Source organism: Rissa tridactyla, chromosome 14 (assembly GCF_028500815.1).
Source record: "Rissa tridactyla isolate bRisTri1 chromosome 14, bRisTri1.patW.cur.20221130, whole genome shotgun sequence".
Lineage (NCBI taxonomy): Eukaryota > Metazoa > Chordata > Aves > Charadriiformes > Laridae > Rissa > Rissa tridactyla.
In genome coordinates, this window is record NC_071479.1 from 10,533,377 (window position 1) to 10,560,833 (window position 27,457).

Consider the following 27,457-nt stretch of genomic DNA (forward strand, 5'->3'; position numbering starts at 1 on the left):
TCCCGGATTGTGTCCGTTTGCAAACCCCGACTCCCACCCTGACCGGGGGAAAGAGTAATAATAATAACAATAATAATAAATTAATTAAGAAAAAGCCCAAGAAAACCTGCGCCAATCTCGAAAAGGATCGACAGTCTGCTTTTTCCGCCGTGGGAGGTTTGAGGACCACTCTTCTCTCGGCTTCTCGCGCGTGTCGCGGATTTGGCATCTGCTGCGTGTCTTTGAACCAGACAAGGCAGTGGGGAGGCGGGCGAGAGGGGGAGAGAGATGCGCTCCCTCCCCCACCCTTCCCCTGAGGAGGGAGCCTTCTTCCTCCATTTGTCTAGTGCAAAAAAAAAAACAAAAACCAAACCAAAAAACAAAAACCAAAAAGAAAGAAAAAAAATAAAGAAAAAGAGAAGAGAGAGGCTGCAGGAGTGTCTCCGGCCCCGGGGGCAGAGCAGTTCTCGCGTGGGAGCGCACAGCCTTCCAGATGATAAAACTCATCGATTTTAAACGCGCACACCTTGAAGGGTTTCGCCACGCCGCTAGCACCAGTCGTCCTCGTCGGCTTCGTGGTAGTAACTCCGTCCTCTGGTGCCAGTCCCGGGGCCCGTGTTGAGCCCCAGCGTGTAGTGGTAGCCGTTGGGCACCCTGCGGATTTGGTGAGACTGGGAGGTCAAGGAGGAGACGTAAGAAGTCCTTGAGGACCGTCCCGAGTTGGTGGCCACCGCCTCCTCGAAGGTGAGGGTGTCCTCCGGCACGGTGCGGTAGGGGCTGTCGGCGTCCTCGCGGTGGCCCAGGTAGGGGTCGGAGCCGATGCGGGCCACCGCCGGCGGGGGCGGCTGCTGGTCCCCGCGCAGCAGCGCGTTGTGCTCGGACAAGCCGCGGCTCAGGCGTCCCGGGGAGAAAGTGGGGAGGCCGGTTTGGAAACTGGTGAAGTGCACGGGCGAGGAGTTAGCGGTCTTGTAAGTGATGCTGGGACGTGGGGTCAGGGGAGTCTGTGGGAGCTGCCTCCGACCCCGGCATGGGGTACTAGCACCAGATGTCGACAGCAAGGGGCTCCCATTAACTGAACCACTGCCCTACATAAAAATTGGAACAAAGCAAATCAAAAAATAAAAAAGGGAAACACCAGACGAACACAAAGGCAGGCAGGTGTAAAACAGAAGGAGAAGCAACAGGAGGGAGAGACAAGTCACAAGAGGAAAGAAAAGCAAAAAAGAGAGAGTTTAGACAAGCACAGTCAGGGGAAGGAGGTTCTCGAGAAATCAGTCAACACGAGATGTAAAGGGCCGGAGAACTAAAGTTCTGCGAGCGGTAAATAAGAACAGAAAGGATCAGAGCATCGGTAGGACGCAAACTGGCAGACGGCTCCAACAGAAGGGGACACTGTCCGGGGGGGAAGGCACCCGCGTCATACACAGGCTGGACATGCGCCTTACCTGAAACTAGGCGGGAGCAGCGCAAAAAACTATGGTGTGTTGTGGTTTTTGTTTTTTTGTTTTTTGTTTTTTTGGCAAATACAGTTTTGCAAAACAGCGCACTCTGCTTTAAGGGAGGATTTTTGCACAACTTCCCCCCCCCCGCCCCCGCCGGCTGCGAAGGCTGATGTTTGGGGATCGTTTTCTGTGGTCAGAACTGGGTGATGGGGAAGGAGGATTTTGGGGGCAGACCGGTCTCTGGGAGTTTTAGGACTGAAATGTATTTTGATTAAATAGGCGCTTTCTGAAAAAAACAACAAGGAAAAGTTTTTTGGACGGCCTTTAACTATCAAGTCCTTAAAAATGTGTTCGCCGCCTTCTCCTCTGTAATATTGCGCATCTGGTTTTTCAGTGGTAGAAGAGCCTGGCAGCTGCCGGGGTTACTAATAGTGACACGTGGGAGTGAGCTAAACTACAGTAAGTTAAAAAAAAAATGCCATAAGCGAAAGGAACGAGCCCTTGTTTTGGCATTTCTGTTTACGTTCTCCCAGGGCGGTACACGAAAAGCCCCGCGAGTGCATTTTACAAATCCTTCAAGTTCCAGAGAGACAGGGAGCATTTTGAAATTCCAAGAAGTTTCATCTCGTTTAAATAAATAAATCAATAAAAATGTTTTTCCCACATTCATCGCGAAATGGGATTTATATTTAACAATTCACCTGCACTGAAAAGGAAACTGAGGTAACCCACAGAAGATGCACCACATTTCTTTGTGGGGGGGTGTCAAACAACGCATTGTGAGTTGACCCACAACAAAACATTCGTGGCTTGGTTTTCTCGTCTCTTCTTTTTGCATTAAAAAAAAAAAAAAATAAACCCAAACCAACTCCAAAGGACTTTTTTTTTTTTTTTTTTTTTTTTTCCCCGAACCGAACCTGTCCTGATTTTTGGCTTGGCTCTAGCTGGGACGGAGCCACCTTGTCAGCAGGGTGAAGCTGCCCAGGTTGAAGGTACCCGCGTCTCCTTTTTGGTATATTCAGGGCTCCTGGGAAGAGCTGCGTCTCCCAAGGAGAGGGACCGACTAACAAAGAAAATACTTGAGAATTAACAACAAGCACCTCCTTATCGAGCCAAAATCGTGCAGGAAACAGACTGATGGAGCTTCTCGCAGACACCTTATTAAGACAAGGGGCTTCAGCTCATCGGGACAGAAGCGATATGCTGCTTTGGCTATTTATTTTAATCCGTTTTGTTTTTTGGTTTTTTGGTTTTTTTTTTTCAGAACTCCCAGGGGATGTATTAGCAGCTCCACTCGGAGCAGACAACGCGCGAGTGGAGAAAATACAACAGGCTTTCTGTGCCCTGCCTTACTAAACCCACACGGGACGCGGGGGGACAATACGGACGTGAGGGGAACTGGGGAAACAGGTTTATACAGGGCAGCTGATGCCCTAACGCTGATGGTCTGATAACTATGGGAAGGTTTGCGTTTTTTTTTGTTTGTTGTTTTTGGTTTTTTTTTTTAAATTAAAACATATGTGATATTTGAAGTTCTAGTAAGCTGAGCGTGCAAGAAAGGAGAGACACCATGTTAAAAATTAGCGCCATGTTCCTGCCTCTCCAAGCAGAGGGAGAAATCAAGAAATGGAAAGACAAACTCATCTGAAAAACCAGACGCAGGCCAGTCGGGGACCGCAGCAACGAAAGAGGGAGGAGACCTGTTGGGCTGCTCTTTCTATGGCCACACGCAGCATCAGCCCTTAAAGTGATGTCCCGTCCGGTCCCAGCTGAGGAGGACAGTGCAAAGCCTGTCCCGTGCCCTGGGTGTCCCCAGCAGCCCCTGAGCACTCAGTGCAGCTCACGGCCTCTGCTGCTGCAGCCTGGATGCTGCTAAGGACCACGCGGGGACGCAGAAAGGCACGGGCCAGGGTAAGGAGACCAAAAACTGCTTCATTTTGCACCTAGTGGGACACTCCGAAGCCTCGTCATTTAAATCCTTCCCCTGGGCTCTAACTCTGGCTGTCTGGAGTCCCCCATACTGGGTTAGGTTGGCTTGTACTGCCATGGTAAGGACTTTTTTGGCAACCACCAAATGTTTGTGCCCGGGGCAGCAGTAGGTGCTGGATCAACACAAGCAGGGGAACGGTTCAGCTCAGTTGCCCAAGTCCCACTCCATGCTACCAGTCTGCCTTGGCTCAGATACGCTTTCTCCACCAGCATCAACAGCTGTCAGTTCTCAGGTCTCTCACAAGCCCTGGTGGAACCATAAGCGAGAGTGTCCTTGGCAGTGGGGTCTCTTCGAGATGTCTGGAGTCATTCACTCTCTAGGTGGCTACTAATGGGTCACCAAGTGACATTTCCATCCCTATTTTGCATGTGAAGCAAACGCAGGACCTCAATGGCTTTATCCATCCCTGGAGGGGTTCAAGGCCAGGTTGGACGGGGCTTGGAGCAACCTGGGCTGGTGGAAGGTGTCCCTGCCCAGGGCAGGGGGTGGCACCGGATGAGCTTTAAGGTCCCTTCCAACCCGAACCATTCTGTGATCTCCTACTGCCTGGCCTTCCTTCCCCATTCAGTCTCCTTTATTTTAAGCGAAGCATAGAAAAGGTGCATACATCCCTGGAAGACCTTAGGGGCTCTTTTCCCACCCTGCATCTCCTCACCTGTCTGTGTGGACCTTGCTCCGGCCCTCCGTTGGGTGAGGTGGGCCTGCTCTGATCGGCAGACTTGGGCTGAGAACGGTCCCGGCTGCCGTAGCGGTCGCAGGAGTAAAAGCGCTGCTTTTCGGAGGAGGAGGAAGAGTGCTGCTTCCTCTCTTGGGACCGGCCGCGTTCCTGCTTCTTGTCCTTGGAAGAAGACTCACCAGACTGGGCCACTGAAAGAATAACATTGGTTGGGGGTCACCAACATGAAAGGAACTCCCAAGTTTGGGGCAGGGAGGTCATTCGATGCAGACAGGACCCCAAATCACATCAGATGATGCTGTGCATCCTGAAGGGAGGAGGACAAGGGACAAATCCTTGTTTGTAAGGCACTTACCAGCTTCTCCATCGGCCAGCTGATGCGGGGACCTGTCCAAGGACTTCTGCTTCTTCTCTTTCCGCCGGTGGCAGCGGTGGTGATGGTGGTGATGCCCTTGCTCCGGCGGCATGCGCTCCAAGGAGTATTCGTAGAGGTGCATGGGGTGAGGGCGCTGCGGGGTCAGCGTGGAGACGGAGCGTTTCATGGGGCTGGTGTCCGGGATGGGCTGCAAGGCAGACGGAGGGACATGGAGAAGGGTGAGGGCAGGCGCTGCACCGTCCTCAGCTGCTTGGTTCCCAGCATGGGGAGGGTTATACAGTAAGAGAAAGGGGGAAGGACGGGAAGGAGAAAAATGGTTAACTGGGTAAAACTGGAATGGGCAGAAGGACTTGTGGAATGGTAGGTTGGGTGCTCAATTTGAGGAGCAAACGTGATCTCCATTTGCTGAAATGGGCTTTGCTTTTAGCAGAGTGCCAATCCACAGGTACCACGGGCGCGGAGCGAGATGCAGCACTTCACACCAAACACAGCGCTCACGGGAGTCAGCGGTAGGTTAGCAGGGACACAGGGCAGCACAGGAGCCAAGCGCCTCACAAAGATAATTCTCCAAGACTAGTTTCACCCAAAGCTGCTTCAGGGCATGGGGTCATCCCGAAGCAACTCCGAAGAGGAAAGCATGAAAGCGTTGCTGGGCATCACATGGAGAGAATCATAGAATTGTTGAGGTTGGAAGGGACCTTTAAGATCATCGAGTCCAACCTTTAGCCTACCCTGACAAGAGCCACTTCTAAACCATGTCCCTAAGTGCCCCATCTACCCTTTTTTTAAACACCTCCAGGGATGGTGAATCCACCACCTCCCTGGGCAGCCTATTCCAATGTTTAATAACCCTTTCAGTGAAGAAATGTTTCCTAATATCTAATCTAAACCTCCCCTGACGTAACTTGAACCCGTTTCCCCTCGTCCTATCACTTGTCACCAGGGAGAAGAGGTCAGCCCCCATCTCTCTACAACCTCCTTTCAGGTAGTTGTAGAGGGTGATAAGGTCTCCCCTCAGCCTCCTCTTCTCCAGGTTAAACAACCCCAGCTCCCTCAGTCGTTCTTCGTAAGGTTTGTCCTCCAGACCCCTCACCAGCTTTGTAGCCCTTCTCTGGACACGCTCCAACACCTCAATGTCCTCCTTGGAGTGAGGGGCCCAAAACTGAACACAGTACTCAAGGTGAGGCCTCACCAGTGCCGAGTACAGGGGGATGATCACTTCCCTAAGGAAGAGGGAGAAAAATTGGGAATAAGTGGGCAAGGTACAGGCCAAGCCACTGAGAAATTACTTCTGTCTCCTTGCAATTGAAGAAGACTCCCGTCAAACCTCTCTTGTCCCATCATCGCTCCTTGAAGCCCTTATGGCTGGGACAAGCAGGATAGCACGTATGTCCTGCAATTCTAGTAGGACACCTCCAAAGATGACTACTTGTGTTTGCTATTGCTGTTTTCAAATCATTTGTGGCCAAACACCTGGACACTGAGCACAGTAACGCAGCCTCCCACGGGCATTGCTGGGCCCAGTCCCAGTGCCAGAGGCACCTCCAGACTCTGCTCCCTTCCCTTGAGGTTCAAAACCTTACAAAGACGGTCTACAGAAACCAAGACAAGTGGACTACAGGACAGTTATTCTCACAGCCTTTCCCTTCCCTACTGCCCAGTCCCCAGGTATAACGCTCAGAAAATGAGGACAATTCCCACGTGTCCTTCCTATACAGTAGCTGGTTACACTGCAACTTGAGCATAGGAAGTTCCACCTAAACATGAGGAGGAACTTCTTTGCTGCGAGGGTGGCAGAGCCCTGGCACAGGCTGCCCAGAGAGGTGGTGGAGTCTCCATCTCTGGAGACATTCCAACCCCGCCTGCACGCGTTCCTGTGCCACCTGCTCTGGGTGACCCTGCTCTGGCCGGGGGTGGGACTGGGTGATCTCCAGAGGTCCCTTCCAACCCTACCATTCTGTGATTCTGTGATTCTCTTTCACCCTGCTGGCCTCCAGCTGTGGTGGAGACAGGGCTTCATCCATCCCCTGGAGGCTTCCCTGTGTCTACCACTGCGTCAAAGCTGCGTGGCAGAGGAAAGACCTCGGAACACGGTGGTCCAGCCTGATGGGGAAGGAGCTCAGGATGTCCTCCGGTCCCTCAGCTCCGCTGCTTGTTTGAATTCACGATCCAATATCTGCCTCCAACGACAGTTCTCGCAGAACATTTACTTTGTTCACTGTAACCTTTCCGAAGAGCCCTGTATTATTTTTACCGCCTGTGCTATTTTGTTTGCTTATCCCGAATCTCAGGTCTCTGTTGCCCCGTGATATTTACACAAAGCAAAGACAGTGGTTTCGCAGCTCTGCTCGTTATTTTGAGTGGAAAGAACGGCTCTCCCTCCCCGCGGGCTGGCGCGGGCGGGTTATCTTGCGTGCAAAGGTGCAGTCTGGGCTGAATTTCTGTTTGGTGCTCTCTTTTACAGGCAGTTCCCCAAATTTTGGTGCTTCCCAGTGGAGCTGGGAGGTTTCTCAGAGGCAGGAGGAAGACACTGCTGGGGGGAGCACAGCACATCCCCGGGGGCTGCACCAGCGCCGTCGGCAGGACCGTGCTGGGCTGCCTTTGTCTCCTCTTGTGGCCCCGGTTGCGTGGGCAAGAAATTATATCGAAGAGCTTTGTGTTTGTCCTCCTTGCTTAGGGTTGAGACTGAAGATGGAGGAAGGCAGAGAGGCCTGTAAACTGGATGGTCTGATGGGCAAAAGAAAAGTGAAAATACTTCCTGCTGAAAACACTTATCCAGATTTCCAAAATCCACCAAGGAGCTGCCGGGAAGAAGGCTACACAGATTTCCCAACAAAAAGCCAGCCAAATCGATAAGAAATGAACATTTCTCTTTGGGCTTCAGACCTGATTCTGTGCTTATTCCAGGGACAGAAGTCCCCGCTGACACTAATGGGAAGTGGCAAAGCAATGAATACCCTTTCCATAAATCCCGACAATGCTCTCGTTACGTTCACGGGGCATGCACACACTCCCCGCAAGCCTCTAGATATACCATAACCCTGCAGAGAGTCACTAATTGCTTTTTCGTTACCAAACCGACTGTTTTCACTCCCTAAATTCCTGTGCAACAAGGCATACAAAAACAAATAAATAAGCAAAACAAACAAACAAAAAAACCCCTGCTATTACAGCGTGCGGCGTGCAATTGTGGATCGAGGGAACTGCAGCAAAGTGGAAAGAGATAAGCGGCCGCGTCGGTGCAACATTGGACTCCAAAAGAGGAGGGGAAAAAAAAAGTAAAGGGTTAAGGAAGGTTAATTATTTCTTAACAGGAATTTAATAGGATACAACTTAGTGCAAAACTACATACTGCTAGGTAACTCCCAGGTGACCGTGCTTTGCTCCTCTGCAAACAATTCGGACAAGATGAGAGACATTATTTGAAGCAGCCCCACAGTACAGCCATTGTCAGACATCACGGCAGATGTGCAGCAGACACGATGACGACAGGGGAGGGGAGGTGATGGGGGAGGAGGGCAGCAAAGAGGGAGGGAGGCAGGAGGTGAGATTGAAAGCGCAGGAAGATATTTGAAAAAAAAAAAAAAAAAATAATGCGGAACATAAAAAGAGAGGGGAATGACGGGCAAAGAGAAAGGGAGACATCCAGAAACAGAACACATTGTAAATAAGAGTTGTAAAGAACTCAAAGTTTGGGGGGAGCGGAAGCAGCACGTGAGAGGGAAGGTGGAGGGGGGAGACACACACAGAAAGTAGATCAGTTATTCAGCTGAAGCTACAACCACCCAAACATTGTGTTATTAAATGAGGTTAGATCTGCTCAGATACTACGGGCCTGATTCACAAGGAGATGAGGGAGCTTTGACGCGGGGCAGCTGTGCCCGGGGGCACCGGAGACACCCGCTCCTGCAAACACCCCGCAGCAATGGAGAGGAGTTGCCCAAGGAAAGGCTCCTGCTGCCGGTGCTGCCGCTGCCTGCGTTGCCTTGGAAGGAAAGATGCTGCTCGTGGCTTAGAATAAAGGACAACTTTGTTCTGGGAAGGGGGAAGGGAGGGAGAACGGGTTTGCTTCGGGGTCTGTTGCTTTTATTAGGCACGTTGAGTAGCGTTCCCGATAACGCAGAGAATCCCAGCTCTCATACAAACCCTGCTGTTTCTGAAGTCGGCTGGGAAATTTGCGAGCCGATGAAGTGTAGCTTGTGCCAGCCTGAGCACGTTAGCAAAGAGATTAAATCTGTTGGAGCTGTTGCTGTGCGTGCAACATGCAGGCTTTTAGTTTTCGGGTGCAGTGTATTTTTTACGTTCTGCTTCCTGTGGAGAGCGATGGAAACAGCCCACAACCGCGGGCTGCTGATCCCTGACCGCGTGAATCAGGCGCTTTGAATGAGAGACACGACCATGAGCGGTAGGACGTTCTGACACACAGGAGGCAGGACGGTGGCTGGAGAGCACCCGGGACAAGAAGCCAGCAACGAACATGTGAAACGCCCAGAAATGATCTGTGAAAACCACGACACCCTACGCACTAATTAGCATCCGCAAGTGGCTGTAAAAGTCAACTCTAGTGATGAGATTTCTTTACAAGAAGTTAAACAAGGGAAATCCTCAACATTTTACTGACCAAATTCACAATATACTATATGCTAAATACTGCGTGAAGAGGAAAAAAAAAAAAAAAAACCAGTGAGAATTCTTAGTGTCTCAACGCAGCCTTTCGGGCACAGGGTCCTTCCTATTTTTTGTACCTACTACATTGATCAAAGAGAATCCCAGCACGTCTCCAGCTCTCTTTATGGCTCGGGCGCAGGAGCGTGCCTTGACAGTCTGTCTGGATAGATGGCACAACTGCCAGCGGGAAACATATGCCTTCCAGGAATCCAGGCTGGCAAACAGTATTGTCCCCAGTTAATCAAAACAGACACCCTTGGGTAGGTAGCCATCAGTTAGCTCCCCAGACAGAAGGATTTCTCCGGGTTGCTTCTTGCTGCAACCAGGGATGAGTAAAATCGAGGACGTGAACACTTGCCATCCAAGCACAAAGGCTGGTTACCTGTCCCCAGGTTCAGCAAACATCTTTTAAAACAAATATTCCCAAGAAGCTTCCAACAACACGGCAAGCAGAGAGAAGATGCTGAGTTCTTGACCCACTCTCAGCCTTCCACCGCCAGTAAAGCCTCCCTCGCTCACCTGAGTTTCGGCGGCCAGCCGTGGCATGGAAGCCGCCCGCCCCTGGCTCTCCAGGCCTGGTTGGTGCTCTCCGTTGGCAAGCGTGGGGCTGATTTCTCTCATTTCTACCACCTGATCAAAACAAGAAACGGTTTCAGTAGCAAGGACATGAACATCAAGCTTTGAAGCCATCATCTGAACGTGCTTCTGCTAAATTTGATTTAATTATGAAGAGATGCTAGTATGGGAACTAGGCTAAGAGCTGTGGAGTGCCGAGGCTACTCTATCTACAGTGCTGTCTTCAACAACGACAACAGTGGGCCAAGCTCTTCCACCAGCCATGGCAATGAGCCCCAGCTGTGACCCGTGAAACCCCTCATCTGAGTTTTTTCACTGATGACAACGGGATTGGGACAATGGGACAACTAGGAAGAGGTAACCTTGAGTAACCTATCACAGCAGACACATAATTCCATGAAAAGCACGTCCACGTGTACAGCTGTCAGACTGTAGAAGCTACCAGATTTGGATTTTCTTCATAATGTTTAAGCAAACTAGGGATTGTAAGAGCCAGAACACTGCTTGTCTCAAGGGACAGATCTACTGTCTGCTGCACTTCACCCTGTCTTCACCTGTTTTTTCTAAACATTTTCTAAACTTTGTAAAAATGTGCTGCATTTCTAAAGTCTACTTCATCTCACCCGCTCTTCACATCTTCACCCTGTTTGCTCACCCGTTCGATGGGGATTTCTTCTGAGTGGCCTCGTTCAAAAGCTGGTGTCCTGGTTTCATAAAACACATCCTGGGTGCGTTGAGTCCCCCAAGAACTGGACTCTTTGATCCCACCCTCTGGTGCTGGCCTGTCAGAAGAAAAAGGGGAAAAAAGATTAACTCTTTTGCAAAGAGATTTTGCTGCCCTTATTGTGACGAAGGTAGACCACTCAGACACCCTTTGAGTTCTCGCTTGTGAAACGAGTTGCAGGACGGGCACAGCTGCTGGTGAAGCTATAAAGTCCCCTGGGTTTTGCCAGGGCCGCTCCCTACCCAGCCTGAAGATCCCATGAGCAACAACGAAATCAAACCCGCCATCACATTATTTTTCAGTAACTAAGGAAAGCAACTTCTGCAGCTTAAGTTCTGACGAAGAAGAATGAAGAATTTTGGACTTCAGGCAAATTACGTATGCAAGACCAGTTAGACATTGGTCAAACACATCTGTGGCCACGCAGAAGTACATTCACTGACACACAGTGATACAGGTGGCCCTGGGTTTCCCTGTTGAGTCTGACGTTGGTTTCCCCATCGGGCTTATTTGGGACATTTAAACTTCGGGTGTCTATCACTAAAAATCCATAGTCCTTGTGACCCAGAGGAAAGTCATCTGAAGAAAAGCAGGAAATAGAGAATTGATTAGGGATCACTGTTACTATAACTGTTTAGTAAGCTCTCTGTGGAGGTATTATTTTGCCCAAAGAGAAAGAGCCAGATTCTGTCCTGGAAAGTCTCACGGAACCCTTGCTGTTACCAAGTGCCATGAGCTTGAGGGATGACTTTGTTCCCAAGGACTTTTTGACTCCCAAGAACTCACTGCAGCGGTGGTTGGTGGGTTGGTGTTTGTTTAATTGGTTTGCAGCGATCCCAAATTTCTGTAAGCAAACTCACACTTACAACTAGCCACAATGGAAGGCTCTCCAATTAAGATTCAGAGGAGACCACTAAGAAAACCTGAAGGTCTGGAGAACTGCACCCGAGGCAGCAGTGGGAAGCAGAGCCCCATGGAGGCATTTTTGGTAGCCATCGGTGGGAAATTGTCCCAGCCATGGCGCGAAGAGGCTGTTGGTCTTGGTGTCACCAGCTGCCCCACCACCAGAGCAACCCAACAGCAGTTTTTGGGGTTGATGCATACACCCAGCGTGCCCCTTCTCCGCCTTGCAGCTTTGGCGGGGAGGTGACAGGATACTCACAATGCGCCGCCGTTGTTGAGCGAGGCTGAGCTTTTCTGGCGAAGGAACGCCTTTGCGTTGTTGAACGCTGCGGGCTGGGTTTGCTCCAAAGTGGCCTTCAGGGGGTGGAAGAGTGACACCGGTCCGGGCTGCGAAGCAGAAGGAGAGGTTGTCAGAGACAGAGCTGTGTACGGAGAGGATGGGCTGCAGTGCTTTTCCTAGTTAATAAAAAGCCCACTTTGTCACCCTGAGAGACCAGCCCAGCAGAAAGCACACCCCAGCCTTCCCACAGCTGTAAGAGGCGCTGAAGGACACTTGCTGCCCTCGGCTTTCTGCAAGCCAAAGTTGTGCTGCAATCCCCCTTCCCTCTGACAAAATATTCCCCCGGTCACCAGAGCGCAGCAGGGGTTTCCTACACTGATGTGACCAAAGGGGCTTGTGCTCCTTGGTGGCTCGTTGTGACACGAGGTTTGCTGTAGCCCCCCGTCTGTGAGACAGACAAATCAGTCATGCTGGAGGCCAGCTGGGTGACCATCCTGAAATCCATGGGTACATGTCCTATCGGAAACCATTGGGGTTTCAATCCCAAGGCAGCTGTGTGGAAATATTTTCAAGAAATTGTAAGAATCTTCAACTCTATTGGAGCCAAAATGATTTTGAATAATCCCCATTTCCAAAAGCAACTTAAACATTCTATAGCCAAACTATCATTGGCTTTCAAGAATTCTTTGGTGGCCCAAAGAAATCTTTTTGTGTCTCCCAGCCCCTAGGCCACTTCTGAAAACAGGACTGCCAAAAAGGAAAACAGACTGCCAGATGTCACTTGGAGTTTTTCGGAAAAGACCTTTCCAGACCTACTGGAAAAGGCAACTGAAACTTTTTTTGTTTGTTTTAATTTTCTTTGAGAGACAGAGACTTTCAGGAGCGGTTTCCATTTTTGAGACAGCATTTTCAAATCCTGCCTAGAGAAGCATCCAGACTTTGTGGACGAAACGCGCCAGTGACTCTGGCGAGAGCTCCCCAACGCTGGAGAAAAGCCTGCCCAAGAGGGAGGACCGATGGCACCTTTGGGCTGAGTACCTGGCACAGCCCCCCGGGCGGCTGGTGGACCTGTTCCCTGCTGTTCTTATTCTGCTTGTAGAAGTCAAATATCATCAGCGCTGCGTAGACCTTCCCCACGGTCATCTCATCAGCTGTCAGAGGACGGTGAAACGCAGCAGAGATGTCCAGGCGAGGAACGGGAAAGGATCAGGAGAAGAGAAGAATAAGTCAAAGAGCACAAGAAATAACAACAAATGGGTGTGAAAAACAAGGAGAAAGAAGAGGCGACATTAGAATAACGAGGCAAAACAGACACAGAAAAGTGGAGGAAAGAAAAAAAGACCAACAAAATGTTACAAACCAGTTTCTTCAGGTCTTTGCTTGTTGCTGCCTTTCACATCTGAGGAGGATGGCCCCTGTCTCTAGCTCTCTGTGGCAAACATTCACAGAGACCATGTAGAAAAAAAACAGGCAGGAAAGCTCTGTGGCATTGTAAGCATTGCCGACAGAAGAATTGCTAAATTAATACCAGATCCATGGCCAGCTTTTTATCAACAAAGAACCCTTATTCCTATTTCTTTGAATTACAGTCAACCGGGGCATAATGGGCTAATATACATTTAAAGAGAATTTCATTTTTCCAGATGTCTCTTTTCACCCTCACAGTTACGCTACCAGTCCTTCCCCGCACGGCAATGGAGCACTTACCATAGAGCGAGGAGTTAAAGCAGCAGATATATAGGCATCTCGAGAGGAGGGGAGGAAAAGACTTAAGCAGTCACTACCCACTGATTTGCACCTCCTCAGCTCCCTCAGTTTTTTTTAATTAACAATGCCTTTATTGCTCTGCACTGTTTCTCATTAATCAGGAATCCAGAGCCCTTGTTTGGGCCAATCAAGATAATAGGAAACTTTCCATTTTCTCAGCACATTTGCCCAGGACATCATCAAGTAACACAAAGGCCTTTAGCCCCAGAATACCTCTCTTCTGATTCTGAAGTTCTCAGCAAACTTTAATTTTCTTCTGGTTTTCTGGAGCCCAGGTGGTAGAAATTGCTCTCCCGTCCTGTACGGCACAGGCTGGAGGCAGACAAAGCTATGGAAAAGCTCTGGAAGAGGCCACACAGGGCATTGGTCCCATCTTGGCACTGGGTTGGGTTTGTGTTTTTTCCTAAGTACAGGAAATCTACTGTAGCATAATGAAATACATGGCTAGATGTGACCTCAGCTTCCCCCCTCCTTTTGTGACCATGGCATGGAGGTGCGGGCTGGAAACCCTACGCAGAGGATACCAACAAGCTGAATCATAGAATCACAGAATGGTTTGGGTTGGAAAGGACCTTAAAGCCCATCCAGTTCCAGCAGGGACACCTCCTGCTAGAACAGGTTGCTCCAAGCCCTGTCCAACCTGGCCTTGAACACCTCCAGGGATGGGGCAGGAACTGCACTTGGTTCCTTGGCTGCATCCTCTAAATGACCGTGCACCTAGGACAGGGTTAGGGACAGAGCAGGCAAGGAGGGAGGAACACACTCAGGGCTTCTTAGGTGGCTAGGATGGGTTGGGTGCTTGCTGACAAACCACTTACGTTTGTGAGGAGGCACCAGCAGATCCAGAGTCTTCTGGGACAGATTGGGCCAAACCAGCGAGATCTCCTTTCTCAACTCAGCATCGCACTGGTGCTGTTTAACACCCCCTGTGGAAAGGAAGGGGAGAGAAGGAGTCACACGACGAGGAGTGAAACCCGTTGTCCTGTCAGCACATACCACCACTTGCACAGCAAGCCCAGGAGAAGGCATTTCCCCCGCTCTCATTTCTTGCAAACGGCAAGCCCGCGCCAGCCATGGCAGATGTTGCAAAGGGAATCGGTGACCTCCTCCATGACTAAAGGGCGTGAACCACGAGGACCATCATCGCTTCAACCCCCTGACCCTCTGCTGTTACTTGGGGCTTCAACTTCAGCTCAGGCTCATTCTACCTAACCGCGGGTGCCTGGGTTTTGGGATGCTGGACAATGTCAACAGGAAGAAACGGCATCTCCAACGTGTGATGCCAAGGACCTGGCCTGAGGTCCTGGCCTGCGAGCAACGCCACGATTGATTATAAACCCTCTCCATCACCAACTCTTCCCAAAGCCTTTGGCAATGAGACATAAGCGCGCTGTTCTGTATCAGCAGCTATATCTCAGGGTAAAACAGAAAGAGCTGAACACAGCGGCATTATTCAAATGGCCAAAGCGAGGTCTTAATACACAAGGGGAAAGTGATTAAAGTACATGTAAGCCAACAGGCCAGCTCCCAAATGAATGCACCGCACAGTAGGCAATTAAGTAGTTCATCTGAATGACAAAGATTATTTTTCTAAGAGAAAAGTAATGGGGGGAGGCTCCGGGTACTCTGCTACATGGTGGTTTGAATTCCCACACGGAAACTCATTAGGGAGGGTTTATTAAAGGCCTGTTAGTCCCACCAAAGGCTCAATTAAATGTAGCACACAAAACCTATTCAAACGAAGCACATAACAACAAAACAGGTCAAAACCTCACAACCCACAGGCAGATATAAACCTTTGAAAGAATCCAGCGCTATCAGTTGAGCTCTTCTCTGGTTCCCTCCCAGTGTGGGGCCAAAGAAAAGGGCAGGGGGAGCCATTTGCAGTTGAAAATCGAATGGTCAGAATTACCATCGCTGAGAGGAAACCAGAAGCCTAAAATGATACAAACTCCCAGCGTCCTTATCTATAGGTTATTACTAAAATAAGGGGCTGGCCCTTAAAAATCCCGGGCAGTCCTAAATTCATCCTTCGAAATGAGTGTCCGATACTCAGTGTCACTCCCCAGGGGAGTCCCAGTGAGCGCAAAAGGTTGTCTTCTTCCAGCAGTGCTTACTCAAAGCCTCAAAGACAAAGTTTAACCAACATATGAGGGAGGTAATTAATACGGATAGGTTAAATGGTCGGCCTAAAACAGCTTAGGAAAAGCACAACATCCTAACCCTGCCCTGCCCTTTGCTCGTAAGAGCATTGTTACCTCCTATTAGCTTTTAAATTAGGTATAAAAGAGCTTTGGCCAGTCTTGCCTGGATTCTGACCCCAGCCAGCCTGATTAAATAGTGTAACGACCCAGAGAAAAGGCCAGTGTATTTTATTGCATCGCAATGTTTAATTGGAAAGTCAAGCAAATGCCTGATTAAACACTTAAATAATTAAGTTTTATCTCAAGGTGGAATGCGGTTCGTGGCACTTGGAGTCACTGCCTTGCTGCCAGCAGAAAGTGATTGGAGAGGAAGGGCTGGTTTTGCCTCGTGCTGGAAGAGTTTGGAAAAGAAATATGGAAACTCTCATTTCTGTCCTACAGCAACGAGCACGCACAGGGCTTCTCTGAGAGCTCCCGACTGGGATGGCCAGAGCTCTCCACATCCCATCGGCAGGGATGCTGGGATGCGGCCACCCCAAAGGCAGAGTGATGCTCAGGACCCCTCTCTGTTGCCTGTCCTTGAGGGCCCCTTGTCCTCAGGTGCTGGCAGAGGGCATGCAGGCAATAGGAAAATGGGATTTCCACCTGGGGCAGGATTTCGGTGGTTTCAAGAGGACACTAAGCCAACAGAGAAGTTGGGGTTTGAGCCCACACGTGCTGTCAGACATCACCTCCCCCTCACCTGAGGCGAGTTTGATTTCTAGGGCGGTGCGGATCAAGGCCATCAGCGTGGACGTGAAGTGGACGGTTAAATCTTCGGGTGAGATCGGCATGTTCATCCGCACCAGGCGCTGGAGAGAGAAAGGCAGTGGCTGTGAGCGCAGGTCGGGATTCCTCCCCCCTCCCCTCCCTCCCCCCTGCGAGCCCTTAGAAATAGCCACCTTACAAACGTGTGTTCACCTTTTGTGCGCCGAGCTAAAACCCATCTTCTCCGTATAGACGTCAACTCCCTTTCAGGAGCAGGTCTGAGCTGTAACGGTGGCTTTGACGGTTAAACAGTTGATTTGCCAGCATTTGTACTGCAATCCTTGGAAGAGAATTCTTCCCAAAAAGTCAGTTTGGATGCTCTCATCCCATTTCAGAGCCCAGTACCCTACTCCTGACAGTCTCCAACTATGTCTGCAGCCTCCAGGCACATGGCTGGTGCCCGTCACCCCTGCCAAAGCAGCATGCTCAGGAGATATAAACCACAAAGCCACCTCCACCATCCATCCCTACATCAGTTATCCTCACCTGCATTCTGGTTCTACAACAGGGGCAACAGCAACAAACAGGTCCTGGCACCATTGGATGGAGTAAGACGATTTACATCCACCATCTGAAGATGCGGCTCCATCCAGAAAGTGACTGGGCCTCTTCCAGCTGTGCAGGTGGCCTTGCCAGTGAGTGGGATGTGAGGAAGGCACTTTTGGTGGCAATGACAACAGGAGGCACGCGAGTACTTTGTACAGGAGCTCCGCAGCCTCTGGAGCGGTCCCGTGATGATGTGCTTTGTACACAGCCTGAAGCACTCCAGAAAATAAGGCTGGTGAGCCCTGAGGTGGGGCTCAAGGACTCTGGGGCAGTTTGGGTCCAGCTGCTAACAGGCAAAGGTGAGCAATATCCTTTTTATTGGAGACACTTGGGTTCTGTCTCTTACCTCCTTTCCCTGTGGGTATCCCAGGAGCTCTGAAGGTCTCCCCCTTTCCTTCCAGTCAAAGAGCTACACGGCTCCATCCGGACCTTACCCATAGCGGGAGAGGCTGGATTGACATGAGCAGGACTGCAACTTCCCCCAACTACGTTCTTTCAGTCCAAACGCGCAATAGTCCCTCAGGATCAGTATCTTCCAAGACCTTCAGACCCGGTAGCAACTCCTTCCCCATCACCAGCCAGGACCACCTCTGATGGGCCAAATTCTTCATTCTTGCAAGCAGTGAAGCACCCAAGAGTGCTTTGGAAAGCTGGGGCTCCCTGAACACCGCTGGCAGCAGAGCATGTAAATGCAGACGGGGAGAAGCTCTGCCCAAGCCTTGCTGATAACCTTAGCAATGCATTTAAAGGATGGATTTCTTCTCCTTCCTCAACCTAATGATTTCTCACTCAGCGCCTCGGCTTTCACAAGCTGTTTAGAAACTTCCTTGGCCGCTGCCATATCAGACAAGCCCCGTGTTTCCGCTCTCCGAGGGCACACGCAACCCGAGGAAGTGGCCGGGCATTAATCCGTCTGGGCAGAGCCTGGCAGCAGCCTGGAAAACCCAGTCTTGGCTTGGCCTGGGCCCCTCGCTCGGGAGGGAATTTCATCCACATCTGAAAGCGGCTTAGGCTGTTATTTTGATCCCTATCGCTGTACAGAAGCCTTCTCTTTGTTTAACAACAGCCCAACACGCTGCTAAAGAAATTTAAGCGCCGTCAGCAGCGGGCTGCAGACCCTCCGGAGCAGTAAATTGCCGCGGCTGAGAGTGCAGAGATGGGGCCGGGTCCCGCTTTGGCTCTGCGCGCTGAAACACTACGCAGCATCAAGGGCCGTGAGTATTTTTCAAGCGATGCAGCTTTGCTGGTGCAATCCCCGCTTCAGATGCCCCATTGCAGTGGCTCAGGGGTGCCACTGTCCTCGTTGACCCAGGGAAATGCCATGGTAGAAGAACGGCGGCTCACGGGCAGTTTTTTGGTGGCGAAGGGAAACGTGGTGTAGCTGAGAGCAGGGACCTGCCTGGGGTCTCCGGCAAGGTGAGGGGGAGAGAGCTCAGTGCGAGCCCTGTCTCCTACTCCTACGCTCTACCCAAAACCAAGCCAAGACTGCTGTATGAAGACTTGGATCCCTTTCCCAGCACCGGCTGAGCCTCCCTGCTCAGAGAAATCTCCAACACGGAGTTTCCCAGAGGCATGAACGGAGCTGCCTTAGGTGTTCTAGTGCCCTGAGAGAGGACAGACTCCATCCCTGGTACTTTCTGCCAGCCAAGGAGAAAACATTCCCTCCAGGGGAAAGGTATGCATGTGCTGATGGAGGGCACGGGGCACCGGTCCAGTGCAAAACGTCTGCTTCTGAAGTGAGCTGACGTCCAGAGGAGCCGAGACCTCCTTATTTATCTTATTGCATGTCTTCGGGACAAGAGACTCATGTAACAACCTACCCTGTCTCCTAAAGTCTGAGGCAAACCATTGTAGTCTCAAAGAGCTTTCCTAAAGCATGCCCAGAGGTTATCTTATCTTCCATGTCTGACAAGCCTCAGAGATAGGGGAATCAAAGCCAAGACTCTCCTCTCTCTATAATTCAATGACAGTATCAAATGCTGGCAACGCCACAACAATTTTTTCAGTTCTCCTGCGTCCAATGAAACAGGATTTTAATTCAGACTTCTGCTCTCAGCACACAAAAAGTCACAACAAAATTACTATAACCACGTGAGCCCACAGTTACCATTTACAGAGTCCCACTGAATCCCAGTTTGGTGGGAGAGGGAGTTAAGGGATGGAGAGAGAAAGAAGATGCATGGGAGTGAAGAACAAGCAGATGAGAAATAATTCCTCCCAGGAGAGCTCTATCCTCACAAAAACTAGCACCAAAAAAAAAACCCTATTTTGGAACTGAGACATCCCAGGTGCCCCCAACTGAACAAATTCTCAAAGGGAATGGATGCAGAACACAGGCCACATCTCAGCTATACGCAGCAATGCTGCGTGAAGGGCTTTCCTTCTAGATTTTAGTCGTGGACAAAGGATTTAAAAGGAGATTTGTCCAAGAGAACGCACATTACAATTGCACACTTGCAGGAAGGTCGGCTGAGCAAAACTCACATGCAAGCGCTGAGCAGGAGAGCTGTGAACGGCCACCTGGAAGAGTCCCTCCCCAGACCACGTCCCTTCCCTCCTCCCCACACTACCCTCAGCGCTGCCTGGCCTACAGCATTTTTTTCCACCCCAGTATGCAAACTGGTCAAACAGGTCAACCCAGCCACCTTTAGGTCTCCCTTTCTCCTCTCTATGGGGTGGCAAACTGGGATGTATCTCCCCGTCCTTCCCTGGGGCAGGTTGTTGGTCCTTCCCTGGGGCAGGTTGTCGGCAGCCAGTTTGAGGAGCACTGACACTGCAAATGGGCTGCAAGTTGCGCCCACCAGGGCTGAGCAGCTGCTCATTTCTCAGCCAAAAAAGGCCACAAAAGGGGACAGAAGCACCTTATAACCTGCTGCAACTAAGCCCAACAGGTCTCAGCTACAAGCCACCCTAGATCCCTCCGACATCCGTGAGAATTACTTTCTTGGAAGCCCCTGACTTGAGAAAATATATTACTTAAACAGATATACTACATTTCTGTGAGACCCCCTGCTGAAGATGAAGCAGTTGGGAGGAGGGAATTGATTCATCTTTGATTCAAAATAGCTTTGCCACCACACCGCGTGGGGCAGGCAAGGGACAAGGCAGGTTGGTGAGACACGCTCACACCGCGTCCCCGCTGGCATCCCGGGGAGCCGAGGAGTCAGCCAGATACCGGCTCCAGATACTGGCACGGCCACCCCAGGACCCTCAACTTCCCTCCACGTCGTCTGGGGCGTTTTCCTAAAAATTTTCCTAAAAAGCCAGAAAAGCAACCGAAAGACTGAAACTGCAAACAAAAAGAAATCTTCCTTTCCCCTCCAATATTATGAAACATCTTGAACGTAAAAATATTTCCTACCAACATGTGCAGAGCAACAAAATTCAATCAATTAAAAGCATCTTTCTAATTTTACCTATATTTTAATTCATTTACGTTTCTATAGGACCCATTTAAAAGGAACTGGAATCCAACTGAAATTGGTAAAATAGCTCAAAGTCAAATATGCTGATTGACTCAAAATCGCTCTTTGAAAAATTAATCAAGAACTTTTGATTTTCATCCCTAACCAGGTTAGAAGAGAAAAAAAAAACCAAAACCTCAATGTTTTTCATACCGTGCGGGCAGCAACATGGTTAAACAACCTGAACCAGTTGTTTAGCCTGTACACAGTTTAAAGTAAAATTAACATTTCCCCGCATTTTTGCTGTTTTTTCTGGCTGAAGTTGCACTTCAAGGCCACAGCTTACCAGTTCCTCACGCTTTAGAATACGACGTAAAAATCTGATTTAGAAAGAAAAAAAAAAAAATCTGATTTGGATAATTTTCCATCTTTCTAGACCCCAGAAGGAAAACGTGCACGCGCCTGCTGATGCAGATGGCAGGGGACGCGATGCTTCCCCGCACTAGTAAAAAAGCTTCCATCATTTGGGGCGCCCTGGGAATTGCCAGCCACAAACAAGGGGTGTTCAGGTGAATTAATAAGTGGGGAGTAGGGGGGGGTGGGGTGGGAAAAAGTAAAAATCCCTCCCAGGTGCCCAGACCTGGCAGGAAAGGGCTTCCCTGCTCCCCGTGCTGCTCCTCTTCCTCCCTTCGCCTCCAATTTCCTCCGAGAGGCTTTGAGGCAAAGCAGCCGGCAGCAGATGGAGTCCCGGCTCCGGTTTTTAATTAGGCGGTTTCGGAGGCATCCCCCCCTCCCCAGCGAGCGAGGGGAGCTCGTTAATGTTTCTGCAGGAGAAGGCCCCAGAGGCAGGAGCTGCAACACCGTCTCTAGAGTCTCCTAATTAACTCTGTGCAGATAACGAGGTAGTAACCGATTACAGCCGGGGTTAGGGAGGCAACACTTTTCGCTCCGGTTCCTTGTGAGGCCGGGAGGGGTGCAGACACCCCTCAGCTTCCAGTAGTGATTTAATTGTAAGTAAGCAAAGACGCCGCTAACGAGAAACCAAACCTTTGTGTCGAGCAGAGTTGGCAGAATTTGTGCCTTTTCAGCATGTGCTTTCTGCAGATCTTCTGCTTGGAAACTTCTGGGGCAGCGTCCGAATGGGCAGGGAATGTGTTAGAAAAAGGGGGTTTGGAAATTCAGGAGAGCCAGAGGTCTCCTGCTGCCTGACCCAGAAAGCGAGCACGGAACAGAAATATCTGCACTGTAAATCTTATTCACTGACACGTTTGTCCAAGCGTCAGCAGGCAGCGGAGCACGCCGAGCTACAACCGGCAGGAAGCTAGCGGGCACCCCCACGGATTTGAATTATGAAGAGCCCCCCCCCATCAGCAGCTCCCGAGCAGCCTCTGGGACACGGGCTGCTCTGGGAATAATCCCCAAACGCAAATAAATTCGGGACAATGGAGCGTCGCTTGTGGGAAACGAGGCTGAGTTTGGTGAATAAATTATTTGCTATGAATAATTCACCCCGACCTAGTTGTAATTATTCTACTCTCATTTAACTCTTCTCTTGACTTCAGAGAGGCTGGCCGTGCCCTTTCTCCTTCCCATGGCCAACAGAGGAGCAAGGTCTGTGTCCCAAAATGTGGGCTGTGTCTCTGGCAGACAACCAGACCTGCTGCATGGAGTGGGCACCCTACCTCCCGAGGGGCAATCCTTCTCCAGCAAAAGCAAAGCATGGTGCTAGCTCTATGCAGAAGAGGTAGCGAGGCTGGGCAGCTAGCAAATGCACCGCTCCAATCCTTATTTAGCCTTCAGGGGGCCTAATCTAGATGTTAAAATCCACGTGGCGGTGATGGGCAAGGTGAGGTGCAGATGGGGAGTCACCTCAGCTCCGAGATCAACCGCCATCGCATAACCAGGAGCCCTGGCCATGTCAGGAGGTGCTAAAGGGACAGTCAGAGCCCTCCAAATCCCTGCAATGAATCACCCTTCAAATAGGGTGTGCAAAGCTGTGCTTGACAGCACCCACAGAACCACAAAAACAAGTCAAGAGCCTCCTCCAGCTCCCAGCGCCGCCCTGCAGAGCTCATGCTGGGCTTCTCCTGGAGCTAGACTTGGACAGACTGTGTCCAGCTCTGGAGCCCTCAGCACAAGAAGGACATGGACCTGTTGGAGCGGGGCCAGAGGAGGGCCACAAAGATGATCCGTGGGCTGGAGCCCCTCTGCTGTGAGGACAGGCTGAGAGAGCTGGGGGGGTTCAGCCTGGAGAAAAGAAGGCGCCGGGGAGACCTTAGAGCCCCTTCCAGTCCCTGAAGGGGGCCTACAGGAAAGCTGGGGGGGGCTGTTTGCAAGGGCATGTAGCGATAGGACGAGGGGCAATGGTTTAAACTAGAGCAGGGCAGGGTTAGATTAGCCATGAGGGAGAAGTTCTTTACACTGAGGGTGGTGAGACACTGGCCCAGGTTGCCCAGAGAGGTGGTGGAGGCCCCATCCCTGGAGACATTCATGGCCAGGCTGGATGAGGCTCTGAGCGACCTGATCTAGTTCAAGATGTCCCTGCTCACTGCAGGGGGTTGGACTAGATGGCCTTTAAAGATCTTTTCCAACCCAACACATTCTATGATTCTATGTGCCCGCTGGCGATGCTGCCTTCTCCTGTCCCCAAGAGGTCAAAAGATGACTCTGAAGAGCAGTGGGGAAAGCCTTGGGTTATCGCCTCTCCTAGCACCACACCGTTCCTAAGAATCACACCCCCAGGCTCTGAAATAAACCCTCCTCCAACCCTGCTCTTGCAGATATCAGCAAGACATCTTGGTGGCATTGTAGGGCCAGACCGAGATTTAACAGCATCGTGGGCATTTCCTATTTCCTTCTCCCGTTTTCTCTAAAGATGCACACAAAGCTCTGCGGTGCAAAGGACAGACTGATTCCAGGTGACGGCAAACCTGGCTGCCACTCTGCCCTTACTACTACTCCTGAATTACATATAAAACCCCAGGACCCTTCGCTATGGACAAGCTCATTCTATCTAAGGGGCCTCCAAGTCTCGATACAGACTGTAGGCAGAGTGAAAAAACACCATCCTCATCTGAAAATGGACCAGCGATCCAATCTCAAGACACCAGAGTGAAGCCAAAGTGGTTTTCTTCCCTCTTTTCGTCTGACTGGGTAGAAAAGATTTAAAAATTCATTTTCTTCACCCTTTCCTCATCCCCCCTACCCAGTGCAGGATAGAGCTCTCCCGGTGCCGGAGCATCCCAGGCATGCACCCCCCGGGCAAGCAGCGAGCCACGCGCACGGAACTGCAGAGGCTGGTCACGGCCACCAAGGAGAACCATTGAGAGAGGGGGACCAGAAAACAGCAGAGAGGAAGGACAGCAGCCGAGGAGGCTGCAAAGAGGGGAAAAAGAATCCAAACGAAACGACAGCGTGCACACACCGAGAAGGCAACACAGACAAAGACAGGAGGAAAACACACAAAACGGTTGCAAATAGAGAGGACTGGGAAAATATATATATATATATATATGGAAAGAAAAAGGGTGGATGTGTGGGGCAAAAGAGCTTTTGCCGGACAGAACGGTAAGGTTTTTAAAACATCTTTTGGTTCAAAGGGAGAGAGCAGAAATAGTGCAGAGACAAAGCCCCGGCTGCTGTCGGCACTGACTGAGCTACGGCTGCGGGACGAGGGGGCCGTTGTCCCCCTTCAGGCTGGCTCTGCACGGAGGCGTGCGAGGCTGGGTGGGCTGCACCGGCCTCCCCGAGGCTTCCATTGACAGCGGGGGGACGGCAGGAATGACACTGGTTGGGGGGACACCTGGCACGTGTAGGGCAGGGGGATGCTGAGACCCACACGCAGCTGTTGTCTGGGGGAAGGTGCTCAGCACCAACCTGTCTCCATGGCCGTGCTGCTCCTAGCGCTGCACGGAGACGTGGCGGAGGGAGGGAGGGAGCAAAACGCGGTGCTGCCTCCCCGTGATGGCTGAGTTTTGTCAGCAGCCATAGTTGGGACTGGGGTCAGCCCAAGCTGCAGCCTTACGCCCTGGGAAAAACTCAGATCTGGTCTTAAATCCTTATTTCTGTAGTTCGGGGCTCTTTGATAACATGCAAAATAAACCTGGTCACCTCCAAACTCAGAGAAATCTGGTGTTCACTCTAGGTTGGGGCATTTTGACTTGAACCCATCTCTACTTATGGTTCAGTCACACACAGACACCTTTTAGGGGTTTCTTCGTAGAAGGGTAAAAAATAAAGACAACTTTAAAAAAAAAATCAGGAGTCTGTATTTAAAAGAGAAGCTATTCCTATGTACCTAAGTGCTGTCGATTTGTTCTGTAAAGGCAAATAAAACAAGATACCAGCTAACTCGCGGGGAAAAGACAGAGAAGGGAAGGCCCATCTGCAGTGCCTCTGTCGCAAGAGTTGAGCGCAAGCACAGAGATGCCAAAAGGCTGGTTTAAAACGCCTATTTTAACGCATAATCTCTTTTTTATCCCCTTTTATTTTCTTCCTTCTTTAAATGTACAAGATTTGGGGGGGGGGGGAAGGGACAACTTTATGCTTCTAGCATGCACGTGTGCCCACGGAGCAGAGCTGGTTGCCCAGCTGCAAACACCCACTGCCAGGCTTTCAGCAGGACACAGCTCCGTTTGAAGTCAATGGAAACTCACAGGTGCTACAAGGAGACATTGAGTGCTTTAAAAGCATTGGGTTTCTGGGTGTAATTGGTACCTCCATAGAGATGTTTATCTACCCACTCATCTGATGTAGCTGAGACCTGGCATTTTGACATAGCTGGGTTCCCGGAGCTTAGTTACGGTGTGGTGGGTATGAATTGCTCGTAATAGAGATGCTCTTTTAAAGCAGCTACCAAAGTGGCCAAAAACAAATCAAAAGGAATAGAGAAAAGACATCTAACTGGCTAGCTTTATGTTTTCTTTCCTTTTTCTTTTAAATCCTAACATGCTGAGGCAGGACGTTGTAGAAAGCCGTACCTGAACCTCTTCTTGCCGCTAATTGCCCAACATAAAGGCAAGCCCAGGTTTGGGTTTAGCTCGAGTCTCTTTGCAAGATCTTGCTTTGATACGGCCCCAGCGAAAAAACAGGCGCTACGGGAGGGGATGTTGCGATCTGGATCCATTGCACCAAGCACAGCGGGGGGCAGTAATTAGGCCTGGTGGTGGCTGAAATGAGGTCAACAGCAAAAAAAAAACAACCAACCCCTGTTGGGTTTGACAGATGCTCAATTACACCAATGCTCAACGCTGACGGCAAAACTCTCCCTCCAAAAACCGGGGGGGTCAAAATGCAAATTTCTAAGCGTCCCACGAGCTGTCGGGAGAGCAGAGTGGCTTTCCCTGGAGGAATTGGGGTCTGCTTCCTAATTTCGACTCTGTCTCTACCCAAGTTCCACTGCCTTCATCCAGGCAGCGTCTGAAAGGCAGCAGCTAGCAGCATGGGGGACAGAATGTATTTTTTGTGTGTGTGTGTCTCAATTTAAAAGTTTTTCAGAATAAACAATAAGTTCGAGTGATTTCTTCATCTTACCGTCTTAAACGTTTGCTGTTAAAATAATTTCTTTCACGAGGGTATTTAAGGAGCCCTTCTGGTGTTGCCTGTGTTTAATAGCTTGCTAACTCCTACAGTACTGCCTACTCTAATTACTCCAATCTAATTAAGAAGGGGAAAAAACAGTGTACTACTGAAGGGCTAGTGAGAATGGATAGTCAAAGAGCTCTAGGAAGATAAATGGGGATCCTACTGATGGGGTAATTTGCTCATTAGCACCCTCCCTCCCCAAATTAGCCTAAATGGAAGCAGAATGAGAGAGGAGAGAGAGAAACACTGATAGAGAAAGCGGAGACATAGTTAGAAAGACAAACTGATGTGCCATAGTTTCAAAGACCAGAAAAAGATTACAAAATAAAAAAAAAAATTTTAAAAAAAAAAAAAGGCAGAAGATCCAAAATCCAGTCTGCTTGGAGAAAGCACCAGAAAAGTCCAGGAGAACAACACCAATGTCACAGAAAACCGGCACCCGCTTCAGCCACGGCACAAAAAAGCTGGTGGTTTGGCAGGAGTTTCTAAGGGGGGTTGGTCTACCTTATAGGCAACTCGAGCAGGGCATTTCTTTCCAAGGCCTAGAGGTGGGGACATGTGTCTCAGCATCTCATACATGTCTGTGTAACTGATGCGCCCGCTTGGAGTCAAAGGGAGGGAGGCAAAAGCAGGAGGACACAGAAATCAAACCAGACCAGGTTGGGGAAGGTTGGGGGGGGGCGAGGGTGGGAAAGGAGGGGGGATGGGGCAAAAAGGCAACACAATGGAGCAAATGAAAAGGAGGAGAGAAAAGGGAAAGCAGACAAGAAAACAGAGATCCGGTTAATCAGATTTCTCAGGAAAACAAAACCAAAATAAAGAGGTGGGTAAATCGAAAGGTTTCTCCGCTTCTGTTGCTGTGTTTCAGCGCCCAACGTCTCCTCCTCGCTGCAGGGACGGCCGGCGGCCGCAGTCCCCGCGGGGAATGATTGATGTCTCCGCTCGGGGTGGAGAGGGTGCGGGGAGGGCACGGGTTGGGGTGGCTCTTTGCGGGGGTGGAGGGATGCTTCCCCTTCTCACCCCCCCAAACCAGTCAATCAAGAGGCTGGATTCACCATGCCGGGGAGCGCTGGTAGGCAGAGTTATGGGACAGGGAGAGCCAGGGCTTAGAGAAAATGTTCAGCCTTCCTTCCGTGAACAGAGTTTGGTTTTCAGGTTGGCCTGTGGGTTAAGAGAGAAGCAAAAAGCCGGTCCCGGTGTGTCTGCTGGGGGGGGACAGACTGCGACTGCTCTGACTCCAAGCCAAGGGTGCGACTCTGCAAAACCTCAGCCAGCCTGGGTCTCTCCTCCAGCCCAAATTCGGCTTTGACAAAACCAGGGCCCAGCACTCAATTTGCAGGAAGGTGGTGGAAAAGGGGCCTGTTTTGCCCTTGCATTTGATGGGGCCCCTCTTTTCTCAACCCAGCGTCAACTGCTTGTCTCTGACACTGAGGACAGCTGGCTGTCCTGCCTGTTAGAGGGAACTGGGAATTGCAGAGATTTGGGAAAAGGCCCCTAGGCCAGCCCATTACTGATGGCATCTACCTTCGGCGCATGTTGGTGGTAAATAAAACCCTGCCCTGGAAAACAAGGGATGCAGAAACAGCAAGGAA

At 50.5% G+C, this 27,457-nt stretch overlaps 1 protein-coding gene across 1 annotated transcript in view; it reads right to left on the reverse strand.

Moving 5' to 3' along the window:
* Positions 1–352: 352 nt before the first annotated feature.
* CACNA1B (calcium voltage-gated channel subunit alpha1 B) overlaps positions 353–27,457 on the reverse strand; it is a 309,084-nt gene continuing 281,979 nt past the window's right edge. Inside the window, exons 40-49 of the mRNA XM_054220395.1 lie at positions 16,268–16,376; positions 14,200–14,307; positions 12,653–12,765; positions 11,594–11,721; positions 10,363–10,489; positions 9,651–9,761; positions 7,816–7,851; positions 4,443–4,650; positions 4,067–4,278; positions 353–1,064 (exon numbers count right to left, since the gene is read on the reverse strand). Coding sequence (XP_054076370.1) covers positions 528–1,064; positions 4,067–4,278; positions 4,443–4,650; positions 7,816–7,851; positions 9,651–9,761; positions 10,363–10,489; positions 11,594–11,721; positions 12,653–12,765; positions 14,200–14,307; positions 16,268–16,376 — 1,689 coding nt within the window. The 3' untranslated portion in view covers positions 353–527. The remainder of the gene's footprint in view (positions 1,065–4,066; positions 4,279–4,442; positions 4,651–7,815; positions 7,852–9,650; positions 9,762–10,362; positions 10,490–11,593; positions 11,722–12,652; positions 12,766–14,199; positions 14,308–16,267; positions 16,377–27,457) is intronic.